The sequence below is a fragment of the Hemiscyllium ocellatum genome (assembly GCF_020745735.1).
Source record: "Hemiscyllium ocellatum isolate sHemOce1 chromosome 27 unlocalized genomic scaffold, sHemOce1.pat.X.cur. SUPER_27_unloc_1, whole genome shotgun sequence".
NCBI lineage: Eukaryota > Metazoa > Chordata > Chondrichthyes > Orectolobiformes > Hemiscylliidae > Hemiscyllium > Hemiscyllium ocellatum.
In genome coordinates, this window is record NW_026867476.1 from 2,996,539 (window position 1) to 3,021,606 (window position 25,068).

The 25,068-nt window shown below is 47.0% G+C and overlaps 1 protein-coding gene across 5 annotated transcripts; it reads right to left on the reverse strand.

Annotated features, from left to right (window-relative positions):
* Window positions 1–698: 698 nt before the first annotated feature.
* On the reverse strand, window positions 699–24,312 carry LOC132807019 (gastrula zinc finger protein XlCGF57.1-like). 5 transcript variants are annotated; one of them, XM_060821314.1, is made up of 4 exons: window positions 21,377–24,312; window positions 9,481–9,597; window positions 3,361–3,550; window positions 699–3,236 (listed from the first exon to the last, which is right to left on the reverse strand). In XM_060821314.1, exon 4 carries the CDS (start codon window positions 3,020–3,022, stop codon window positions 1,448–1,450), a length of 1,575 nt encoding a protein of 524 aa, XP_060677297.1. In that variant the 5' UTR covers window positions 3,023–3,236; window positions 3,361–3,550; window positions 9,481–9,597; window positions 21,377–24,312; the 3' UTR covers window positions 699–1,447. The 5 variants fall into 5 exon arrangements, with proteins under 5 accessions (XP_060677297.1, XP_060677298.1, XP_060677296.1 ...); XM_060821315.1 differs by lacking the exon at window positions 3,361–3,550 and having other exon boundaries at window positions 9,481–9,537; XM_060821313.1 differs by lacking the exon at window positions 3,361–3,550.
* Between the last annotated feature and the right edge of the window lie 756 nt (window positions 24,313–25,068).

Consider the following 25,068-nt stretch of genomic DNA (forward strand, 5'->3'; position numbering starts at 1 on the left):
TATTTGCATTTGTAGATACATTCAATTTGGCTCAAAAAGCACACAATCTGCAGGCAGTCAATCCAGGTAATATTTTATAAATTCCTACTTTTGAAATAGAACTAGTCTGATTCAAGTTTGGGATGCAGACTTAAATTTCACATCTTGATGCATTGTCTGAGCTGAACTGTCATCTTTTTATTTTATAGAATCTTAAGTTATTTCAAGTGTGTGACTTGAAAGTAGTTCTGCGATTTACAATATTAATTAAACGAAACCTGCAACCCACTGTAAAAGATGGAAGAATTAACAGCAATCTAAATTTGTTCAATATATCATTTCGGTTGCATGGCAGAAATTCTGTGTCTTATGATCCTGTTCTACAGCTACTTGATGGTGCTTCCAAATAAACCTGTTGGACCATAAATTGGTGCTGCGTGATTTTCAACTTGATCCACCCCAATCCAACACCGGCTCCTCCGCATTGTATCGACTGACCACAGCCCACCCCTCCCAGTGCTGCCAGTAAATGTTGCAGTGCTGATGAAACAATGCACTCCTGAAAAATTTACAATTTCGAACGATACTAGTTACTCATTCACTGCTCTGTCTGATACACGACGTTGGAAACGTGGTGCTGGAGGCTGAAAGAAACAAGCAGCTTTAAAACAAAAACCTTGTGGATCTCTCAGCTTTCAATGAGAGTCTGAGGCCAGGGCTAAGTTCAGGTAACCTTTATTGCGACCGAACTTTGTTACAGCTTCGGATCTCCCCAGGAAAAAGGTGGACAAAAAGTAGCTTTTTCTCCCCCTTTAAACATCTCAAGGTCAAAGCACACCCACTCCCCCCAACCACTGACCCTCACCCTACTTTCTTTATTCTTGGTCAGCACTGAGTTGTCCCTTTGTAATTGGATCCTTGGTACAGCCTTAACCCAGAGGAAGTATTGCCTCACTCAGCTATTTCAACCTACATACTGTATCCAAGTGTGTTTCTCCCCACTCACTAGCTGGGGAGAAGAGGGATGGCAGTCAAGAGTCAACCACACTGCTGTGGGTCTGGAGTCACATGCAGGCCTGGAGTCACGTGTACGCCAGACCGGGTTAAAAAGCAGCTGGGACGACTGAGTGAATCCTTTCCAGCAACCGTGGTTCCCTTCTCTAAAAGGAGAAGAGTAAATCAGAATGGGGATTTCATCCTGAAAATGTTTTAAATCATTAAATTCTGGACTCCAGATTTCTGACCAAATTCCAATTCCGCCATCTGTCTGTGGCGGGGTTCGAACCCGGGACTTCCCAGAACTGGGTTGATAGTCCAGTTGAAAATGGCACTCAGCTGTCCCTACTTCAATCCCTCTGCGATGGCACATGAACTCACTGGTGCCTCCGCAGGTGGGAGGAGCAGGTGAATCCCTTCCCGCCCACAGAGCAGGTGAGCGGCCTCTCCCCGGTGTGGACCCGCTGGTGGGTCAGCAGTGTAGAGGACTGAGTGAATCCCGTCCTGCACACGGAACAGGTGAAGGGCTTCTCTCGGTGTGGACCCGCTGGTGCGTCTGCAGATGGCCCACCTGACTGAATCCCTTCCCGCATTTGGGGCAGGTGAACGACCTCTCCCTGGTGTGCACCCTCTGGTGTGTCCGCAGGTTGCTCATCTGACTGAACCCCTTCCCACACACGGAGCAGGTGAATGGTCGCTCTCCGGTGTGGACCCGCTGATGGATCTGCAGGCTGGAAGAATCAGTGAACCTCTTCCCGCACTCGGGGCAGGCGAATGGCCTCTCCCCGGTGTGGACCCGCTGGTGCTTCCGAAGGTGGGAGGAGTGGGTGAAGCCCTTCCCACACTCGGGGCAGGTGAACGGCCTCTCCCCGGTGTGGACCCGCCGGTGGGTCAGCAGGCCGGATGAATCGATGAATCCCTTCCCGCACTCGGGGCAGGTGAACGGCCTCTCCCCCGTGTGGACCCGCTTGTGGATCAGTAGCTTACCCGAGCAAGCGAACCCCTTCCCGCACTCGGGGCAGGTGAACGGCCTCTCTCCCGTGTGGATCCGCTGGTGCGTCTGCAAGGTGCCCACGTGACGGAATGCCTTCCCGCACTCGGGGCAGGTGAACGGCCTCTCCCCCGTGTGGACCCGCTGGTGGGTCTTCAGGCTGGAAGAATTCACGAAGCCCTTGCCGCACTGAGAGCAGGAGAACGGCCTCTCCCCCGTGTGGACCCGCTTGTGGGTCAGCAGCGCAGCTGACTGAGCAAACTCCTTCCCACACACGGGGCAGGTGAACGGCCTCTCTCCCGTGTGGACTCGCTCGTGCTTCCGCAGATTGCCAATCTGACTGAAGCCCTTCCCGCACTCAGGGCAGGTGAACGGCCTCTCCCCGGTGTGGACCCGCTGGTGTTTCAGCAGGCTGGAAGAATTCACAAATCCCTTCCTGCACACGGTGCAGGTGAACGGCCTCTCCCCGGTGTGGACCCGCTGGTGGATTTGCAGTGTAGACGACTGAGTGAACTCCCTCCCACACACAGGGCACGCGAACGGCTTCTCTCCCGTGTGGACTCGCTTGTGCGTCTGCAGGTTTCCCAGCTGACTGAACCCCTTCCCGCACACGGAGCAGGTGAACGGCCTCTCCCCGGTGTGGATCCGCTGGTGTTTCAGCAGGCCAGAAGAATCGACAAATGACTTCCCGCATTCGGAGCAGGTGAACGGCCTCTCCCCGGTGTGAGTGCGCTGGTGTGTCAGGAGGTGGGATGCATCAATAAATCTCCGCCCACACTGAGAGCAGGAGAACGGCTTCTCCCCGGTGTGAATCCGCTGGTGCGTCTGCAGGTGGGACAACTGAGTGAATGCTTTCCCGCAACGGCAGCAGACGAACGGCCTCTCCCCGGTGTGAACTCGCTGGTGGGTCTGTAGGCTGCACAGCCAACTGAAGCCCTTCCCACACACCGAGCAGGTGAATGGCGTCTCCCTGGTGTGAACGCGTCTATGCATTTCCAGCACCGAGGGGGAAGGGAACCCTTTCCCACAGTCCCCGCATTTCCACGGTTTCCGCATGGGGACAGCTTTCCTCGTGTCAAACCCAGAGTGACACAATCTCCTGCACTGAATCTCTCTCACTCAGGTATCTCAATATTCTTCCTGGCACACCAGTGTCCAAAATCTCTCAAGCAGACTTGAATGGCTGCTGATATTCAGGTCCCAATGAATCAAGGAGCTCTGTCAGAGGTCGATGTATCAATTGCTTTCAGATTTCTCGCCGCATGTCCTCCTGCAAAAAGAAATTCACAAAATAAGTGATCACTGTCAGTACAGTTAAATTAACATAACACAAGTGGCAATTCCTGTAGGTTGCCAGATGCCTGCTGATCACATATTATCCAGGACACACAAACCTGAAAACCCTCATGCAGCCACATAGCCCTCAGTGTGTATGGAGGGAAACTTCATTTAGGTGATAATGACCTGGAACAAACCGTCTACAGAGGTGCTGGAAATGGAGCTGAATCAAGGACATGATAATGAAATGCCAAGCCTACTTGAGAATAGAAAGCCAGGAAAGTTGCTGAGTGACTTACATCTGTCCTATTAAATAAAAAAAAGACAACAAATACAGCATATAACTCCATTACTATATTAGGAGAAAAATAATAGCCATGAAGCTTTAACAACAGCCAACAATATCAGATATACACCAAAATAAGCAACATGCATCTACATTTTGTATCAATGTGCCAATCCCTTAAATGCTGTTCAGTTCCATGAGAAACTACCCTTTAATTATGAACATGAGGAAAGAAGCAATCCTTTTTTCAGGGGCCAAACTGTGGGAATACACCATGAAAATCCTTTAAGTGGGACAAAGAGCATCTGAGCACCTTTGCAGAGTCTGCTCCCTCCCTGGATTCACTCCAGTTACTGTAAGTAACCAGTGTCTCTCCCAATCTCTCTCTCCCTCCCAGGATGAGTGCAAAGGGGGAGACATTGCTTTGCTCCCAGATGTTGCCCAGAGGGAGGGAGTTTCACCCTGTCAGTTTCAGAGTTACTTCCGCGTTGTGACGTCCACAATGGGGGGGCGGGGCGCACAGTGTGCCCGCACTGCGCCTGCGCTGTCCTGCCGCTGGGGCACGCGGCGAGGAAAGGACACTTTGCAAAGTCCCTTCGCCCTCTTCCAAGTCAGTGCGGCTTTGAGTTCAAGCAAAGTACAGGGTCTCATTTTAGCTCCACACTCAGAAATCCTCCTCCTCTGTGAATCCAACACTTTAATCCTCCCTCTATGGCAGACTTCTAAGACTCTAGAGTTGCAGTTGCTACCATACCTGTAGCAGGGGGGGTTTGGTAAAAACTTTATTTTATGAACCATTTCAATTCAGCCTCATCCTTGCCATTTAAATGCTAGTTTTACACAGAGGGTGGTTCATGTGTGGAATGAACCTCCTGAGGAAATGGAGGATGTGGGTACAATTAAAAGACATTTGTTTAAGTCCATGAATAGGAAAGGTTTGGAGGGATACAGGTCAGGAGTGGACAGGAGTGACTCGTTTAATTTGGGATTATGGTTGGCATGGATTGGGTGAACCGAAGGTCTGTTTCCATGCTGTGTGACTCTATGACAGTTCCTTGACAGTGAACTTGCAGGTAGGTAGGATAGTGAAAGTGGTGTTTGGTACACTTTGCTTTATACAGTATTGAGTATTGGAGTTGGGAGGTCATGTTGCGGCTGTCCAGGACATTGATTCGGCCACTTTTGGAGTATTGCGTGCAATTCTGGTACCAGTGATCCCACCCTGATACACCATACACCAGAAAGAGTGACTAAAATTGATGGGGTACAGGATAAAATCATAAAATCCCTGCAGTGCAGAAAGAGGCCATTAGGCCCATTGACTGCATTGGATAAAGGAGTCAGGAGGTCATGTTGCAGCTGTACAGGACATTGGTTAGCCCACTTTTCGAATACAGCATTCGATTCTGGTCTCCCTGCTGTAAGATAGGAAAGATGTTGTGAAACTTGAAAGATGTCAAAAAGATTGAGAAGGATGTCGCAGGGTTGGAGAACGTGTGGTAAAAGGAGAGGCTGAATAGGATGAGGCTGTTTTCCATGGAGCGTCGAAGGCGAAGGGGTTAGCTTAGAGGTTTATAAAATCATATAGAGTCACATAGATGTACAGCATGGAAACAGACCCTTCAGTCCAATTCGTCCACACTGACCAGCTTTCCCAACCTAACCTAGTCCCATTTGCAAGCACTTGGCCCATATCCATCTAAACCATTCCTATTCAAACACCTATCCAGATGTCTTTTACGTAATGCAATTCTACCAGCCTCCACCACTTCCTTGGCAACTTATTCCAAACACACACCATCCTCTCGTTAAAGTTGCCCCTTAGGTCTCTTTTATATATCTTTCCCCTCTCACCCTAAACCTATGCCCCTCTAGTTCTGGACTCCCCCACCCCAGGGGGAAAAGACCTTGCCTATTTATCTTATCCATGCCCCTCATGATTTTATAAACCTCTATAAGGTCACCCCTCAGCTTCTGATGCTCCAGGGAAAACAGCCCCAGCCTGTTCAGCCTCTCCCTGTAGCTCAAACCCTCCAACCCCAGCAACATCCTTGTTGTATTTTCTGAACCCTTTCAAGTTTCACAACATCTTTCTGATAGGATGGAGACCAGAATTGCACGCAATATTCCAACAGTGGCCCTAACCAATGTCCTGCACAGCCGCAACATGACCTCCCAACTCCTGTACTCAATACTCTGACCAATAAAGGAAAGCATACCAAACGCCTTCTTCACTATCCTATCTACCTGCGACTCCACTTTCAAGGAGCTATGAACCTGCATTCCAAGGTCTCTTTGTTCAGCAACACTCCCTAGAACCTTACCATTAAGTGTATAAGTCCTGCTAAGATTTGTTTCCACAAATCTCGCACCTCGCACTTAACTAAATTAAACTCCATCTACCACTGCTCATCCCATTGGCCCATTTGCTCAAGATGCCGTTGTAATTGGAGATAATCTTCTTCAATGTCCACCACACTTACAATTTGGTGTCATCTGCAAACTTACTAACTATACCTTCTATGTTGACATCCAATCTTTTACTGAAAATGTGTTGCTGGAAAAGCGCAGCAGGTCAGGCAGCATCCAAGGAACAGGAAAGCCTTATGCCCGAAACGTCGAATTTCCTGTTCCTTGGATGCTGCCTGACCTGCTGCGCTTTTCCAGCAACACATTTTCAGCTCTGATCTCCAGCATCTGCAGACCTCACTTTCCATCCAATCTTTTATACAAGTGATGAAAAGTAGTGGACCCAGCAGCGAACCTTGTGGCACTCCACTGGTCACAGGACTCAAGTCTGAAAAACAACCCTCCACCACCACCCTCTGTCTTCTACTTTTGAGCCAGTTCTGGATCCAAATGGCTAATGCTCCCTGTATTCCATGAGATCTTACCTTGCTAACCAGTCTCCCATGGGGAAGCTTGTTGACTGCCTTACTGAAGTCCATATAGATCATGCCCACTGCTCTGCTCTCATCAAATCTCTGTTACTTCTTCAAAAAACTCTATCAAGTTCGCGACACATGATTTCCCACACAAAAAGCCATGCTGACCTCCCCAATCAGTCCTTGCCTTTCCCAATACATATAAATCCTGTTTCTCAGGATTCCCTCCAAAAACTTGCCCACCACTGACACTAGGCTCACCACTCTATAGTTGCATGGCTTGTCCTCACCAACTTTATAGACAATAGGTGCAGGAGTAGGCCATTCTGCCCTTCGAGCCTGCACCACCATTCAATGTGATCATGGCTGATCATCCTTAATCAGTATCCTCTTCCTGCCTTGTCTCCATAACCCTTGATTCCACTATCCTTGAGAGCTCTATCCAACTCTTTCTTAAATGAATCCAGAGACTGGGCCTCCGCTGCCCTCTGGGGCAGAGCATTCCACACAACCACCACTCTCTGGGTGAAAAGTTTCTCCTCATCTCTGTCCTAAATGGACTACCCCGTATTTTTAAGCTGTGTCCTCTGGTTCGGCACTCACCCATCAGCGGAAACATGTTTCCTGCCTCCCGAGTGTCCAATTCTTTAATAATCTTATATGTCTCAATCAGATCCCCTCTCAGTCTTTCAGTGTAAGGTAGTCCTGCCATTCCAGAAATTGACCTCGTGAACCTACGCTGCACTCCCTCAATAGCCAGAATGTCTTTCCTCAAATTTGGAGACCAGAACTGCACACAATACTCCAGGTGTGGTCTCACCAGGGCTCTATACAGCTGAAGAACCTCTTTGCTTCTATACTCAATCCCTCTTGTTATGAAGGCCAGCATGCTATTAGCCTTCTTCACTACCTGCTGTACGTGCATGCTTACTTTTATTGACTGGTGTACAAGAACACCCAGATCTCTTTGTACTGCTCCTTTACCTAAATTGATTCCATTTAGGTAGTAATCTGCCTTCCTGTTCTTGCTACCAAAGTGGATAACCATACATTTATCCACATTAAACTGCATCTGCCATGCATCTGACCACTCACCTAACCTGTCCAGGTCACCCTGTAATCTCTCTCCTAACATCCTCCTCAATTTCACCCTGCCACCCAGCTTAGTATCATCAGCAAATTTGCTAATGTTATTATTAATACCATCTTCTATATCATTAATATATATTGTAAAAAGCTGCAGTCCCAGCACTGATCCCTGCGGTACCCCACTGGTCACTGCCTGCCATTCCGAAATGGAGCCGTTTATCACTACCCTTTGTTTCCTGTCAGCCAACCAACTTTCAATCCAAGTCAGTACTTTGCCCCCAACACCATGCGCCCGAAATTTACTCACTAACCTCCTATGTGGGACTTTATCAAAAGCTTTCTGGAAGTCCAGGTACACTACATCTACTGGATCTCCCTCGTCCATCTTCAGAGTTACATCCTCAAAAAATTCCAGATTAGTTAAGCATGATTTCCCCTTCATAAATCCATGCTGACTCTGACCTATCCTGTCACTACTATCCAGATGTGTTGTAATTTCATCCTTTATAATTGACTCGAGCATCTTTCCCACCACCGAGGTCAGACTACCTGGTCTATAATTTCCTGCTTTCTCTCTCCCACCTTTCTTAAAAAGTGGTACAACATTAGCCACCCTCCAATCCGTAGGAACTGATCCCGAATCTATCGAACTCTGGAAAATGATCACCAAGCATCCACGATTTCCCGAGCCACCTCCTTCAGTACCCTGGGATGTAGACCATCAGGACCCGGGGACTTATCAACCTTCAGACCTAACAGTCTCTCCAACACCAAATCCCGGCAAATATAAATTCCCTTCAGTTCAGGTCCTTCAGCCACTGTTCCCTCAGGGAGATTGCTTGTGTCTTCCCCAGTGAACACAGATCTGAAGTACCAATTCAATTCTTCTGCCATTTCTTTGTTCCCTGTAATATATTCCCCTGTTTCTGTTCTCAAGGACCCAATTTTAGCCTTAACAATTTTTTTGCCTTTCACATACCTAAAAAAGCTTTTACTATCCTCCTTTATATTTTTGGCCAGTTTATCTTCGTACCTCATTTTTTCTCTGCGTATTTCCTTCTTAGTAATCCTCTGTTGTTGTTTAAAAGCTTCACAGTCCTCTGTTTTCCCACTTATCTTTGCTATGTTATACTTTTTCTCTTTTAACTTTATATGTTTCTTAACTTCCCTCGTCAGCCACAGCCACCCCTGCTTCCTCCTAGGATCTTTCTTCCTTTTTGGAATGAACTGATCCTGCATCTTCTGCATTATACCCAGAAATATCTGCCATTGTTCCACCACGGTCATCCCTGCTAAGGTATTGCACCATTGACCTTTGGCCAGCTCCTCCCTCATAGCTCCATAGTTCCCTTTATTCAACTGAAATATTGTCACTTCCGATTATACCCTCTCCCTCTCAAATTGCAGATTGAACCTTATTGTATTATGGTCACTACTTCCCAATGGCTCCTTCACTTCGAGGCCCCTGATCAATTCTGGTTCGTTACACAATACTAGATCCAGAATTGCTTTCTCCCTGGTAGGCTCCAGCACCAGCTGCTCTAAGAATCCACCTCGGAGGCACTCCACAAAGTCTCTTTCTTGAGGTCCAATACCATCCTGATTCTCCCAGTCTACCTGCACGTTGAAATCCCCCATAACAACTGTAGTAACATCTTTACGACAGGCCAATTTCAGCTCCTGATTCAACTTACATCCGACACCCTGTAGATAACTTCCAAGAGTGTCCTTTTACCCGTAGAATTTCTCAGCTCTATCCATACTGACTCTACATCCCCTGATTCTAGGTCCCCCCGTGCAAAGGACTGAATATCATCCCTTACCGACATGGCCACCCCACCCCCTCTGCCCGTCAGTCTGTCCTTATGATAGCACGTGTAGCCTTGAATATTCATTTCCCTGGCCCTGTCCACTTGAACTCCTATTTCACTCAACCTTACAGCACGATCCCACCCACTCAAATAACAATCACTTACCTTCCTGACCGGCTTTGCGCTCTGACTTCACTTCCGCCCAGCACCCGCCGTTCTCTGCTGCAAAAAAAAAAAATACTGGCACCACGTGAGCCAACCTCCAGCCTTCCGGCACCTCACCTGTGGCGATCAATGATACAAATATTTCAGCAAAGGGCCCAGCAATCACTTCTCTAGCTTCCCAGAGTTCTCAGATATATCTGATCAGGTCCTGAGGATTTATCCACCATTACATGTTTCAAGACATCCAGCACATTTCCTCAGTAGTAAAGACATTTTTCAAGATGACACCATCTATTTCTCTACACTCTATGTCTTCGATTCCTTCTTCACAGTAAACACTGATGCAAAATACTCGTTTAGGATCTCCATCCCCTGCAGCACCACTCAAAGGCCGTCCAAACTGATCTTTGAGGGGTCCTATTCTCTCCCTACTTACCCTTTTGTCCTTAGTGTATTGAGAAAAGCCCTTTGGATTCTCCTTAACCCTATTTGCTAAAGCTATCTCATGTCTCCTTTTTGCCCTCCTGATTTCCCTTAAGTATACTCCTACTGCCTCAATACGCTATGGATTCACTCGATCTATCCTGACACATGCTTCCTTTTTATCCTTAACCAAACCATCAATTTCTTTAGTCATCCAGCATTCCCCTATACCTTTAAGGGCGGCACGGTGGCACAGTGGTTAGCACTGCTGCCTCACAGCGCCAGGGACCTGGGTTCAATTCCCGACTCAGGCGACTGACTGTGTGGAGTTTGCACGTTCTCCCCGTGTCTGCGTGGGTTTCCTCCGGGTGCTCCGGTTTCCTCCCACAGTCCAAAGATGTGCGGGTCAGGTGAATTGGCTATGCTAAATTGCCCGTAGTGTTAGGTAAGGGGTATATGTAGGGGTATGGGTGGGTTGCGCTTCGGCGGGTCGGTGTGGACTCGTTGGGCCGAAGGGCCTGTTTCCACACTAAGTAATCTAATCTAATCTAAACCTACCAGCCTTTCCTTTCACCCGGACAGGAATATACTTTCTCTGGATTCTCGTTATCTCATTATGAAGGCTTCCCATTTTCCAGCTGTCCCTTTCCCAATCAGCTTTTGAAAGTTCTTGCCTAATACCGTCAAAATTTGCCTTTCTCCGATTTAGAACTTCAACTGTTAGATCTGGTCTATCCTTTTCCATCACTATTTTAAAGCTGATAGAATTATGGTCGCTGGCCCCAAAGTGCTCCCCCACTGACACCTGACCTGCATTATTTCCCAAGGGTAGATCAAGTTCTGTACTTTCTCAGTAGATACACCTACACGCTGAATCAGAAAATGTTCTTGTGTACATAGACATTCCTCTCCATCTAAACCTTTAACACTACGGCAGTCCCAGTCAGTGTTTGGAAAGTTAAAATCCCCTACCATAACCACCCTATTATTCTTACAGATAAGATTAGATTAGACTAGATTACTTACAGTGTGGAAACAGGCCCTTCGGCCCAGCAAGTCCACACCGATCCTCCGTACGGCAACCCACCCAGACCCATTCCCCTACATTAACCCCTTCACCTAACACTACGGGCAATTTAGCATGGCCAATTCACCTAACCTGCACATCTTTGGACTGCACATCCGGAGCACCCGGAGGAAACCCACGCAGACACGGGGCGAATGTGCAAACTCCACACAGACAGTTGCCTGAGGCGAGAACTGAACCCAGGTCTCTGCCGCTGTGAGACAGCGGTGCTAACCACTGAGCCACCGTGCCGCCCACTGAAACCTCCTTTCTCAATTTCCCGCTGACTATTAGGGAGTCTATAATACAATCCCAATAAGGTGATCATCCCTATCTTATTTCAGTTACACCCAAATAACCTCCCTGGATATATTTCCAGGAACATCCTAAGTACAGCTATAATGTTATCCCTCATCAAAAACACCTCTCCCCCTCCTCTCTTTCTGTCATTCTGTAGCATTTGTCTCCTGGAACATTAAGCTGCCAGTCCTGCCCATTCCTGAGCCATGTTTCTGTATTTGCTACGATATCCCAGTCCCATGTTCCTAACCATGCCCTGAGTTCATCTGCCTTCCCTGTCAGGCCTCTTGCATTGAAATAAATGCAGTTTAATTCATCAGTCCTACCTTGTTCTCTGCTTTGTCCCTACCTGCCCTGACTGTTGGACTCGCTTCTGTTCTCAGCTGTACCAGTCTCAGTTTGATCTCTTTCCTCACCATCTCCCTGGGTCCCACCTCCCCCACCTTCCTGGTTGAAATCCTCCTTTGCAGCTCTGACAAATCTCCCAGCCGATATATTAGTCTCTTTCCAATTCAGGTGCAATCCATCCTTCTTGTACAGGTCACTTCGGCCCCAGAGGATTCCAAAAATGTGGATCCCATACACCAGCTCCTCAGCCACACATTCATCTGCCTTATCCTCCTATTCCTATCCTCACTAGCTCGTAGCACTGGGAATAATCCGGATATTACCACCCTCGAGGACCTCCTTTTTAAATTCCTGCTTATTTTTCTATATTCTCCCTTCAGAATCTCATCCTTTTCCCTTCCTATGTCATTGGTTCCCCTTTGAGAACATTCTGCACCCTCTCTCAGACATTCTTAATCCTGGAACCATGGAGACAACGCACCAAATCGGATTTCTCACTGCTGGCCACAGAAATGTCCGTCTGTCCTCTGACTATAGAGTAACTATAACATTCGAGCGTTTGGATCCCGATGTACCCAGCATTGCATCAGCGCCTCTGTGATGGTGTCCGATACTAGAGGGCATAGGTTTTGGGCGAGATGGGAAAGATTTTGCACATTCTCCCCGTGTCTGCGTGGGTTTCCTCCGGGTGCTCCGGTTTCCTCCCACAGTCCAAAGATGTGCAGGTTAGGTGAATTGGCCATGTTAAATTGCCCGTAGTGTTAGGTATAGGGGTATGGGTGGGTTGCGCTTCGGCGGGTCAGTGTGGACTTGTTGGGCCGAAGGGCCTGTTTCCACACTGTAAGTAATCTAACGTTCATTAAAAATAATCTAATCTAATGTTCATTTAAAAGGGACCTAAGGGGCAACAATTTCACACAGTGTGGTGCGCATATGGAATGAGCTGCCAGAGGAAGTGGTGAAGGCTGGTACAATTACATTTAAAAGCCATCTGGATGGGTATGTGAATAGGAAGGGTTTGGAGGGATATGGGCCAAATGGAACCAGGTTTACATCTGATCAGCGTGGATCTGTTTGATCGAAAACTCCATTTCTGTGTTGTATATCTCTGTCTATTTGATAACAGATGCTTTATTTCTGTTGGTGTAACTATTGTTATAAATCATAGCTGGACAGATGTAAAGGAGAGAGAATTCCTCAAGTAGTGCACCATAAGAAACCTGGGAGACCTCTATTTCCGGTTTCCAGCCGAATGAAAGAACATAAATGTTTGTCTTTGTGTTTAATTCCTAATTTTGTTTCAATTTTCTTCTTTGCTCCCCACTATGACTCACTCACTGTCTGGATGGTTGACAGACTCGGAGATTGTGGGTTGGGTCTTGATCAACTGAATGTTTTATTGTTCCACGAGGTGTAAAAGGTGTTGGGGGGTGGGGGGGGGGGGGGGGGTGGAAATCAGACCTTCAGTGGGAATCCAGCAGAGCTGAGAACAGACCGGCATCTTACTCTGTGGGAACAGGGAGATCAACAGGGGACAGAGAAATCAGGACCATGTTATCAGTGTGTCGATTAGCAATGCCAATCCTCTACCTTTACCCAGCTTCCCATTCAACCTGAATGGCACACACCCCCTCGATATTCAGGATCCAATCCTTGTCATCCTGAAGCCATGTCTCTGTAATTACTCTCTTCAATGTGTGCAGACTATTCATTCACTTTTGTTACAATACAGCACACATTCAGGCACACAGTCTTCCCTTTCAACGTTTGTGATCTTTCGAATCCAGTTTTGATTGCTGGGACATTTACATTTACACTGTCCCTTTTTATCATTCTCGGGTGTTCATTTTCCACATCACTACACTGCTCACCAGCCTTAATATGGATGGGCCATGCTAAATAGCCCACAGTGTCCAGGGATGTGCAGGTTAGGTGGGTTAGCCACGGAAAATGCAAGGTTATAGTTTTGCAGTTCTCTGTCCAAAATCTACTCCTCCTAATCTTGAGGCCTAATCTCACCCACCAGCAGAAATAACCTGAGTGTTGGGGGGTGAGGGGGGGGGGGGGGAGGAGGAGGAGAGAGAGAAGAGATTTGGAAGGGTCACTGTGGACCTGATGGGCCGAATGCTCACATCCACACTACTGGTCTTCTATGATCTACCACAGTTGTGTTTGCCCCAGATCACAGCACCCAGAACCTCCCACCTTCTGTAAATCAAAAGACAAGTCTCACCCTGCCCCTCTCGTATGTGTGTTATCTAACTGCTTAATCGTTTCTAGTGAACACAGCCCACACCTCCCACTGCTGCCAGGAACCTTTACAATGCTGATGGAAGTATGCAATACCTGCAGTACTGAAAATCCTAAGATTCACCGCTCTTTCTGATGCACAGCATTGGAAATACAATGTTGGAGACTGAAAGAAATGAGCAACTTAAAAGAAAAACTCACCTACCCCTTCACTGAGCTCCTCGCTCAGCACACTACTTCCTGCTGATAAATCTTCGAGCACTTCATCCCCACAGCGCAATGAATTCCCACTTTCCACCAAAAGCCCGGATGTACTCACTCACTCAGTTGCTGTCTCACAAATGAAAGATTTCATCGGAACTACTTCTGCTCCCAGTCAGGACAAAACATCTTTGAAAGCTGCTCTGAAAGTCCAGTCTTCACAACCACACTGCTGCTTTCACCAAAGACAAATGGAGTCGTACAGCATGGAAACAGACCCTTCAAACCAACTCGTCCATGCCGACCACATATCCCAAATTAATTTAGTCCCATTTGCCAGCATTTAGCCCATATCCCTTTCAACCTTCCTATTTATGTCCCCATCCAAATGCCTTTTAAATGTTGTAATTGTACCAGCCTCCACCACTTCCTCTGGCAGATCGCACCACCCTCTGTGTGAAAAAGCTGGCCTTCAGGTCCCTTTCAAGTCTTTCCCCTCTCACCTCAAACCATACCCTCTAGTTTTGGACTCCCCTACCCTGGGGAAAAGCTCTTGGCTATTCACCTTATCCAAGCCCCTTATGAACTTCTCGAAGGTCACCCCTCAGCCTCTGACTCTCCAGGGAAAACACACCCAGCCTATTCAGCCTGTCCTTGCAGCTCAAACCGTCCAACTCTGGCAACAGCCCTGTCGATCTTTTCTGAACCCTTTTGTGGATAGTGAGGAAGGAAGTGGTAGGTTACAGCGGGATATAGATAAGTTGCAGAGCTGGGCTGAAATGTGGCAAATGGAATTCAATGTAGCTAAGTGTGAAGTCATTCACTTTGGTAAGAGTAACAAGAAGATGGATTACTGGGCTAATGGTCGGATACTTGGTAGTGTGGATGAGCAGAGGGATCTTGGTGTCCATGTACACAGATCTCTGAAAGTTGCCACCCAGGTAAATAGTGCTGTGAGGAAGGCATATGGTGTACTGGGCTTTATTGGTAGAGGAATTGAGTTCTGGAGTCCTGAGGTCATGTTGCAACTGTATAAGACTCTGGTGCGGCCTCATCTGGAGTATTGTGTGCAGTTTTGGTCGCCATACTATAGGAAGGATGTGGAGGCATTGGAACGAGTGCAGAGGAGGTTTACCAGGATGTTGCCTGGAATGGTAGGAAAATCCTATGAGGAAAGGCTGAGGCACTTGGGGCTGTTCTCATTGGAGAAGAGAAGGTTTAGGGGAGATTTGATAGAGGTGTATAAGATGATTAGGGGTTTAGATAGGGTTGACAGTGAGAACCTTTTACCACTAATGGAGTCAGGTGTTACTAGGGGACACAGCTTTAAATTAAGGGGTGGTACGTATAGGACAGATGTTAGGGGTAGATTCTTTACTCAGCGGGTTGTGAGTTCATGGAATGCCCTGCCAGTAGCAGTGGTGAACTCTCCCTCTTTATGGTCATTTAAGCGGGCATTGGATAAGCATATGGAGGTTATTGGGCTAGTGTAGGTTAGGTAGGATTCGGTCGGCGCAACATCGAGGGCCGAAGGGCCTGTACTGTGCTGTATCTTTCTATGTTCTATTAAAAGTTTCACAACATCTTTCCTTTTGCAGGGAGACCAGAACACAATGCAGTCTTCCAAACCTGGCCGAACCAATGCCCTGTGCTGCCACAACATGAGCTGCCCACTCCTTTACTCAGTGCACTGACCAATAAAGGAAAGCATACCAAACGCCGCCTTCACTATCCTATCTACCACTTTCAAAGGAACAATGAACCTTCAGTACAAGGTCTCTTTGTGCAGCAATACTCCTCATAACTGTGTAAGTCCTGAGTTGCCTCACCAAAAGGCAACACCTCATATTTATCTGAATTAAACTCCATCTGCCACACCCCCGCCCATCAGCCCATCCGATCAATACTAATTTATACAAAACTTCTTTTCCTCTCTTATTCCCTAAAAGCTGAGAATCTCCATCCCACACACTCTCCCTCCATTCTCACTTCGCTGAACCTAATCCCTGCTGTACCTGCTGGTACATGCTGATTAACAGGCCCACACTCAGGGGGGATCTAAGTGAAACAAACAGAATATGGCCTTGGACAGAGTGGATTGGAAATGGTTTCCATTTGTAGGAGAGAGCAGGACCCGAGGGCACAGCCTTCGACTATAGGGAAGACCTTTTAGAATGGAGTTAAGGAGAAACTTCTTCGGCCAGAGTGGTGAATCTATTGAATTCACTTCCAGAAAAGGCTGTGGGGGCCAGGTCACTGAGTATCAAGGAGATCAAGGGTTATGGGGAGAAAATGAGAGAATGGGGTTGAGAAACCTATCAGCTATGATTGAATGGTGGAGAAGACCTGATGGGCCGAATGGCCGAATTTGTGTTCCTGTGTTTTAAAGTCTCTTGCTGTCCTGGCAACATAAGAGTAGGAGAATTGGGAGCAGGAGTCACAGAATCATAGAGATGTACAGCACGGAAACAGACCCTTCGGTCCAACCCATCCACGCTGACCAGATATCCCAACCCAATATAGTCCTACCCGCCAGCACCCGGCCCATATCCCTCCAAACCCTTCCTATTCATATCCCCATCCAAATGCCTCTTAAATGTTGCAATTGTACCAGCCTCCACCACTTCCTCTGGCAGCTCATTCCATACCCGTACCACCCTCTGCGTGAAAAAGTTGCCCCTTAAGTCTCTTTTATATCTTTCCCCTCTCACCCTAAACCTCTCACCCTCTAGTTCTGGACTCCCTGACCCCAGGGAAAAGACTGTCTATTTATCCTATCCATGCCCCTCAATTTTGTAAACCTCTATAAGGTCACCCCTCAGCCTCTGACGATCCAGGGAAAACAGCCCCAGCCTGTTCAGCCTCTCCCTGTAGCTCAAATCCTCCAACCCTGGCAACATCCTTGTCAATTTTTTCTGAACCTTTTCAAGTTTCACAACATCTTTCCGTTAGGAAGGAGACCAGAATTGCACGCAATATTCCAACAGTGGCCTAACCAATGTCCTGTACAGCTGCAACATGACCCTCCCAACTCCTGTACTCAATACTCTGACCGATAAAGGAAAGCATACCAAACGCCTTCTTCACTACCCTATCTACCTGTGACTCCACTTTCAAGGAGCTATGAACCTGCACTCCAAGGTCTCTTTGTTCAGCAACAATCCTTAGGACCTCACCATTAAGTGTTTAAGTCCTGCTAAGATTTGCCTTCGCATTTATCAGAATTAAATTCCATCTGCCACTTCTCAGCCCATTGGCCCATCTGATCCAGATCCTGTTGTAATTTGAGCTAACCCTCCTCACTGTCCACTACACCTCCAATTTTGGTGTCATCTGCAAACTTACTAACTGTACTCTTATGCTCACAGCCAAATCATTAATGTAAATGACAAAAAGTAGTGGACCCAGCACCGATCATTGTGGCACTCCACTGGTCACAGGCCTCCAGTCTGAAAAACAGCCCTCCACTACCATCCTCTGTCTTCTACCTTTGAGCCAGTTCTGTATCCAAATGGCTAGTTCTCCCTGTACTCCATGAGATCTAGCCTTGCTAATCAGTCTCCAGTGGGGAACCTTGTCGAACACCTTACTGAAGTCCAGATAGATCACATCTACTGCCCTGCCCTCATCAATCCTCTTTGTTACTTCTTCAAAAAACTCAATCAAGTTTGTGAGACATGATTTCCCACGCACAAAGCCATGTTGACTATCCCGAATCAGTCCTTGCCTTTCCAAATACATGTACATCCTGTCCCTCAGGATTCCCTCCAACAACTTGCCCACCACCGAGCTCAGGCTCACCGGTCTATAGTTCCCTGGTTTGTCCTTCCCACCCTTCTTAAACAGTGGCACCACATTAGCCAACCTCCAGTCTTCCGGCACCTCACCTGTGACTATCAATGATACAAATATCTCAGCAAGAGGCCCAGCAATCACTTCTCTAGCTTCCCAGAGTTCTCGGGTACACCTGATCAGATCCTGGGGCTTTATCCACCTTTAACCGTTTCAAGACATCCAGCACTTCCTCCTCTGTAATCTGGACATTTTGCAAGATACCACCGTCTATTTCCCGACAGTCTATATCTTCCATATCCTTTTCCACAGTAAATACTGATGCAAAATATTCATTTAGTATCTCCCCCATTTTCTGTGGCTCCACACAAAGGGCGCCTTGCTGATCTTTGAGGGGCCCCATTCTCTCCCAAGTTACCCGTTTGTCCTTAATTTATTTGTAAAAACCCTTTGGATTCTCCTTAGTTCTATCTGCCAAAGCTATCTCATGTCCCCTTTTTGCCCTCCTGATTTCCCTCTTAAGTATACTCCTACTTCGTTTATACTCTAAGGATTCACTCGATCTATCCTGTCTATACCTGACATATGCTTCCTTTTTCTTAACCAAACCCTCAATTTCTTCAGTCATCCAGCATTTCCTATAGCTACCAGCCTTCCCTTTCACCCTGCCAGGAATATACCTTCTCTGGATTCTTGTTATCTCATTTCTGAAGGCTTCCCATTTTCCAGCCTTCCCTTTACCTGCGAACATCTGCCCCCAATCAACTTTCAAAAGTTCTTGCCTAATACCATCAAGATTGGCCTTTCTCCAGTTTAGAATTTCAACTTTTAGATCTGGTCTATGCTTTTCCATCACTATTTTAAAACGAATAGAATTACGGTCGGAGGTCAGGTTTGGCACCTTCTCTAGTTGGTACATCCACATACTGAATCAGAAAATTGTCTTGTATGCACTTAATAAATTCCTCTCCATCTAAACCTTGAATACTATGGCAATCCCAGTCGATGGTTGGAAAGTTAAAATCCCCTACCATAACCACCCTATTATTCTTACAGATAACTGAGATCCCTTTACAAGTTTATTTCTCAATTTCCCTCTGACTATTGGGGGGGGGGGGGGTCTATAATACAATCCCAATAATGTGATCATCTCTTTCTTATTTCTCAGTTCCACCCAAATAACTTCCCTGGATGTATTTCTGGGAATATCCTCCCTCAGCACAGCTGTAATGCTATCCCTTATCAAAAATGTCACTACCCCTCCTCTCTTGCCTCCCTTTCTCTCCTTCCTGTAGCATTTGTATCCTGGGAAGATTAAGCTGCCAGTCCTGCCCATCCCTGAGGCATGTTTCTGTAATTACTATGATATCCCAGTCCCATGTTCCTAACCATGCCCTGAGTTAATCTGCCTTCCCTGTTAGGCCTCTTGCATTGAAATAAATGCAGTTTAATTTATTAGTCCTACCTTGTCCCTACCTGCCCTGACTGTTTGACTCACTTCTGTTCTCAGCTGTACCCGTCTCAGATCGCTTTCCTTCCCCGCTATCTCCCTGGGACGGCCCCCCCCCTCCAACCAACCTTACTAGCTTAAATCCCTCCAAGCAGTTCTAGCAAATTTCCCTGCCAGCATATTAGTGCCCTTCCAATTCAGGTGCAATCCGTCCTTCTTGTACAGGTCACTTCTACCCCAAAAAGAGATTCCACTGATCCAAAAATGTGAATCCTTCTCCCATACACCAGCTCCTCAGCCATGCATTCATCTGCTCTATCTTCCTATTCCTGCCCTCACTAGCTCGTAGCACTGGGAGCAATCCAGATATTGGTCTTTTGTTGAGTGTGTGTTGCTGGAAAAGTGCAACTGGTCAGGCTGCATCTAAGGAGCAGGAGAATTGATGTTTCAGGCCAGAGCCCTTCACCGTCTAGACTGACTGCCAGAATGGCATCCCATTTTCTCCCGTTTGGTCTTTCGAGCCTGCACCAGCATTGAACAGATCATAACTGGATATGATTATACCTACATTGAGGAGAAAGTGAGGACTCTGAGATCAGAGCTGAAAATGTGTTGCTGGAAAAGCGCAGCAGGTCAGGCAGCATCCAAGGAGCAGGAGAATCGACGTTTTGGGCATAAGCCCTTCTTCAGGAATTCCTACATTGAGGTGGATAGAGTAGGACTTTTTTCACTGGAGTTTAGGAGGTTGAGAGGTGACCTTACACCGGATTATAAAATCATAAGGGGTAGAGATGATGAGGTGAACAGGGGGCATCCTTTCCCTAGAGTGGGGGTTTTGAGATTAGAGAGCAAATTTTGAAGGAGAGAGGGGAAAGATGAGGCACACAATTTGTTTTTCTTTTACACAGAGTGGTTTGTGTGGTGGAATGAATATCCAGAGGAAGTGGTGGATGCAGGTACATTTACAGCATTTAAAAGACATTTGGATAAGGACGACACGGTGGCTCAGTGGTTAGCACTGTTGCCTCACAGCACCAGGGTCCCAGGTTCGATTCCACCCTCGGGCATCTATCTGTGTGGAGTTTGCACATTCTTCCCAAGTCTGCGCGGGTTTCCTCCGGGTGCTCTGGTTTCCTCCCACAGTCCAAAGATGTGCAGGTCAGGTGAATTGGCCATGCTAAATTGCCCACGTGTCAGGTGCTTTAGTCAGAGTGGGGTGGGCTCCTCTTCGGAGGATCGGTGTGGACTTGTTGGGCTACAGGGCCTGTTTCCACACTGTAGGGAATCTAATCTAATAAGTACATGAACAGAAAAAGTTTCGGAGGGATATGGGTCAAACACAGGCAGGTGGGACTAGTTTAGTTTGAGAACATAGTGGACTGAAGGATCTGTTTCTGTGCTGTTTGACTCTGTAACTGTTCTGTACTTGTCCTGCCTTCCCCCATAACAATCCATTTCTTGGTTGTTCAAAAATCAGATGAACTCAGTCTTTAAAATATTCAATGACCCCCAAACTGCAGGAAGACATGTCCACTTCTGAACGCAATTCCTATTGGTGATATACCACTTGCCTTGCTCATTGCTTGCTGAACCTGTCTGACAACTTGCATTGACTGGTTCAGAAGGCCCCTTTGTACATCCACACATCATTCCTGATGAAGGGCTCGTGCCCGAAAAATCACCTTCCCTGCTCCTTGAATGTTACCTGACCAACTGTTTTTTTTTCCCAGCCCCTACTTTTCAACTCTGATCTCCAACAACATCTGCAGTCCTCACATCCCCCACGTCTCAGCAGGTCACCATTTAAACAATGCACCTCCCTTCTGCTTTTTTTCCCCCCCATAGCAATGGCTATAAGTTCACATTATAGTGGTTACTGCATTTGCCATGTGCTCGCCAATTGAGACACAGCCCTGGACCAACTTTTCCAGAGTCTCCCTCCCTCCCTCCCTCCCTCCCTCCCTCCCTGGATTCACTCCCTTTCTCGCGGCAAATCAAAAATTGAACAGCAGAACGTTTAAAAAAAGGGAAGATGGGAGGCTGAGAAAAGTAAGTGCTGTACTCACAGATGTTGGACAGAGGAAGGAAGTTGCAGTCTGGGGTGAAGCTCAACCTTCATTCAGAGAGACAGGGGAACAACAGCAGCAGCAGCAGCTTCAGAACCTCATGGTCCAACTTCCGCATTTAGACAATAGGATGGCTGTGATTCGCAGGACTCCTTCCGGTCCTCCAGGGATTTCCATTGGTTCATCGAAAGACGGTCGCGGGCCGTTCCAGCGGACAGCGAAGAGCATGCGTACTCGTTTGCTGACACCGGCGAACATGCGCTGTTCTTGCTGACACCGAAAAGCATGCGCAGTATTCTGTGGCGATGCTTGTGTTTACTGACATATTCTCAGTGTCCAAATGCTAATGAGAATCCAAAAGGCCGGAGCCATAATTTTTCCTCCACGCTGTGGCTCGACATTTTATGCCTTTTGCATTTAGTCCGGCTGCTCAACTTTGGTATATCTTTTCCCCAGGGTAGGGGACTCACAAACAGAAGACATAGGTTTAGGGTGAGAGGAGAAAGATTTAAAAGGGATCTGAGGATAACTTTTTCACGCAGACGGTGGTGAGTGTGTTGAACGAACTGCGAAAATAAGTGTTGTAGACTGCTACCATTACAACATTTAAAAGGAATCTGGATGGGTTCATGAATAATCATTCCTGATGAAGGGCTCTGGCCCAAAACATCGAATTTCCTGTTCCTTGGATGCTGCCTGACCTGCTGTGCTTTAACCAGCAACACATTTTCAGCTCTGATCTCCAGCATCTGCAGACCTCACTTTTTACTGGGTTCATGAAGAGGAAAGGTTGAAAAAAAGATATGGGCCATAATGCTGGCAAATGGGGCACCAGATTAACTTAGGATATTAGGTTAGTGTGGACTGAAGGGTTTGCTTCAATGCTCTACAACTCTATGACTATTTCTACATATTCAAAACTAATTTCACAAGATTAGGAATAGGCCATTCACCCCTCACAGCCTGCCCCGAGCACATTTAATTGCAAGTTTCAGAAAGATGTCTGCAGCTTACTTTAAAAAATTGAACTTTAACGATGTTTCTGAACAGATCATTTTAGCTATTCTCAGGTTTAAAGATCAACGATATCTCACCCACCCCATCCCCACAAACTTTCCCAGGTAGAATCGTGACCATCCATTCTCTCTCTCTCTCTTTCTCTCCTTAGAAGGGCTTGATACAGTGATCAAAGAGAGCTTGAGGGACGAGTAAGGATGCGGTGGGAGGTCTGTAAAGAGACAAAATGGATAGGGAGACAGAGTAGGGAGTAGAGAAAGACTGGGGTATAGTGGGTGGGGAGGAAGAGAAAGACTGGGGTGCAGAGGGTCAGCATACAGGATTCCTCCCACCAGAAACTGTTTGCCCTAAAAAAATATCCAGCAGGAAGATCATTATGCGGCTATCATTAAAAATCTCTCATTTGGGTCATCCAAGGGTAGAAACGGAAGAACCTGTCTCTTCAAGTTTACTGTTTGATTTATCCTTTCAACATTCCTGGAATTTAAGGTGTTCCTTTGTAGTGTTTAATTATGATCCATTAAAAGCAGCATCTGGTCTCATCTGAACCAATTCAACTAATGAATAAGCATGACAACTGTTCTGTCTGCTCTTGAGATGTGACATCCTCCCCCTCTCTCTGTTGACCCAACAGGATCATCACGGCTGCTAGTACTACTGTTGAATTATGTTTGCTGATCTACAATTTACTTTATGGCTTAACACAAGGATTTAGAAGCCGCTAGCCTGATCTCCCACAAAGCACAAAAACAGGCTGTTCACCCAAGCTTGTGCAGAGGATAAATTCCACTTGGGATAGGTCACAAAATAGCAACAGGTACCAGTCCCACAACTCCCTGTATTTCCCATTTGTGGGGGCGGGTGGTTAAAAAGTGTTTTATTCTCAAGACATTGGAGGGAGAACGAAGTTTCAGTGAGTGTGAAGTTAAAATTAAACCCTGTGTTTCTTTCCTTATTTTAACAAACTCAAACTGCATTGACTGGGGGAAAAAAAATAAAGGAGAGGGAGCTTGCAAAGTTTCCTCCCCATCCCATTCCCACTCCTCAACTGGAGACAGTGCTGCCACCCTCTGTTCAGGAGTAACTGCTGGAAAGGTGGTGGTGTTGAATAGTGACGAGGATGGTCTACAGTCTGGTATCGACCAGCTGGTTAAAAAGGGCAGAGTGATGGAATTTAATCTCAAGGCATTCTGGGAAATTTAATAAGGGAAGGAAATACGCAATAAATAGTTGGTCCCTACAGAGTGCTGAGGAACAAAGGGACCTTGGTGTCCAAGTCCAGAGATCCCCGAACTTGAAGTACAGGTAAAACAGTGGGGTGAGGAAGGCAGAGGGGATGCTTTTCTTCATTAACCAGGGCTTGGAATACAGGAACAAGAAAGTTTTGTCACAGGAGAGGAGGGGACCTTATAAAAGTGTATAAAATCAAGAGGGGCATAATAGGGTGAATGCACTCAGTCTTTTTCTCAGGAGTCTAGGACTAGAGGGCATCAGTTTAAGGAGTGAGAGGGGAAAGAATAAAAAGGGAACCTGGGACAACTTATTTTTTCTTTATACAGAGGGTGGTATGTATATGGAATGAGCTGCCAGTGGAAGTGGTTGAAGCAGGTACATTAACAACATTTAAAAGGCATTTGGACAAACACAAAGGTTTAGAAGGATATGGGCCAAGTCCAGGGAAATGGGCTTAGCGCAGATGATATTTTAGTCAACAGAGATCAGCTAGGCCAAAGGGCCTGTCTCCATGTTGTAGGACTCTTTTACTCTAAAACATTGACGTGCAGAGCTCTGGTTGCCACACTGTCAGAAGGACAAGATTGAACTGGAGAGGGCGCAGAGGAGATTCACCAGGCTGTTGCCTGCGATGGAAAGTCTCAGTTATGAGGAGGGGCTGGATAGGCTGGGTTTGTTTACCCAGGAGTAAAAAAATGAGGTCTGCAGATGCTGGAGATCACAGCTGCAAATGTGTTGCTGGTCAAAGCACAGCAGGCCAGGCAGCATCTCAGGAATAGAGAATTCGACGTTTCGAGCATAAGCCCTTCATCAGGAATAAGAGAGAGAGAGCCAAGCAGGCTAAGATAAAAGGTAGGGAGGAGGGACTAGGGGGAGGGGCGATGGAGGTGGGATAGGTGGAAGGAGGTCAAGGTGAGGGTGATAGGCCGGAGTGGGGTGGGGGCGGGGAGGTCAGGAAGAGGATTGCAGGTTAGGAGGGCGGTGCTGAGTTGAGGGAACCGACTGAGACAAGGTAGGGGGAGGGGAAATGAGGAAACTGGAGCAATCTGAATTCATACCTTGTATTATACCTTGATTCGCAGTAGGTTAAACCGGCCTATCACCCTCACCTTGACCTCCTTCCGCCTATCCCACCTCCATCGCCCCTCCCCCTAGTCCCTCCTCCCTACCTTTTATCTTAGCCTGCTTGGCTCTCTCTCTCTTATTCCTGATGAAGGGCTTATGCTCGAAACGTCGAATTCTCTATTCCTGAGATGCTGCCTGACCTGCTGTGCTTTGACCAGCAACACATTTGCAGCTGTGATCTCCAGCATCTGCAGACCTCATTTTTTACTCGAAGATTTTAACCTACTGCGAATCCTCTTACAAGGATGCCTTCCTTGAAGAAGCTCTCTTCCTCCCTCTACAAGGATTTCAGTGAGTCCCTCTCTCACTGCACCCCC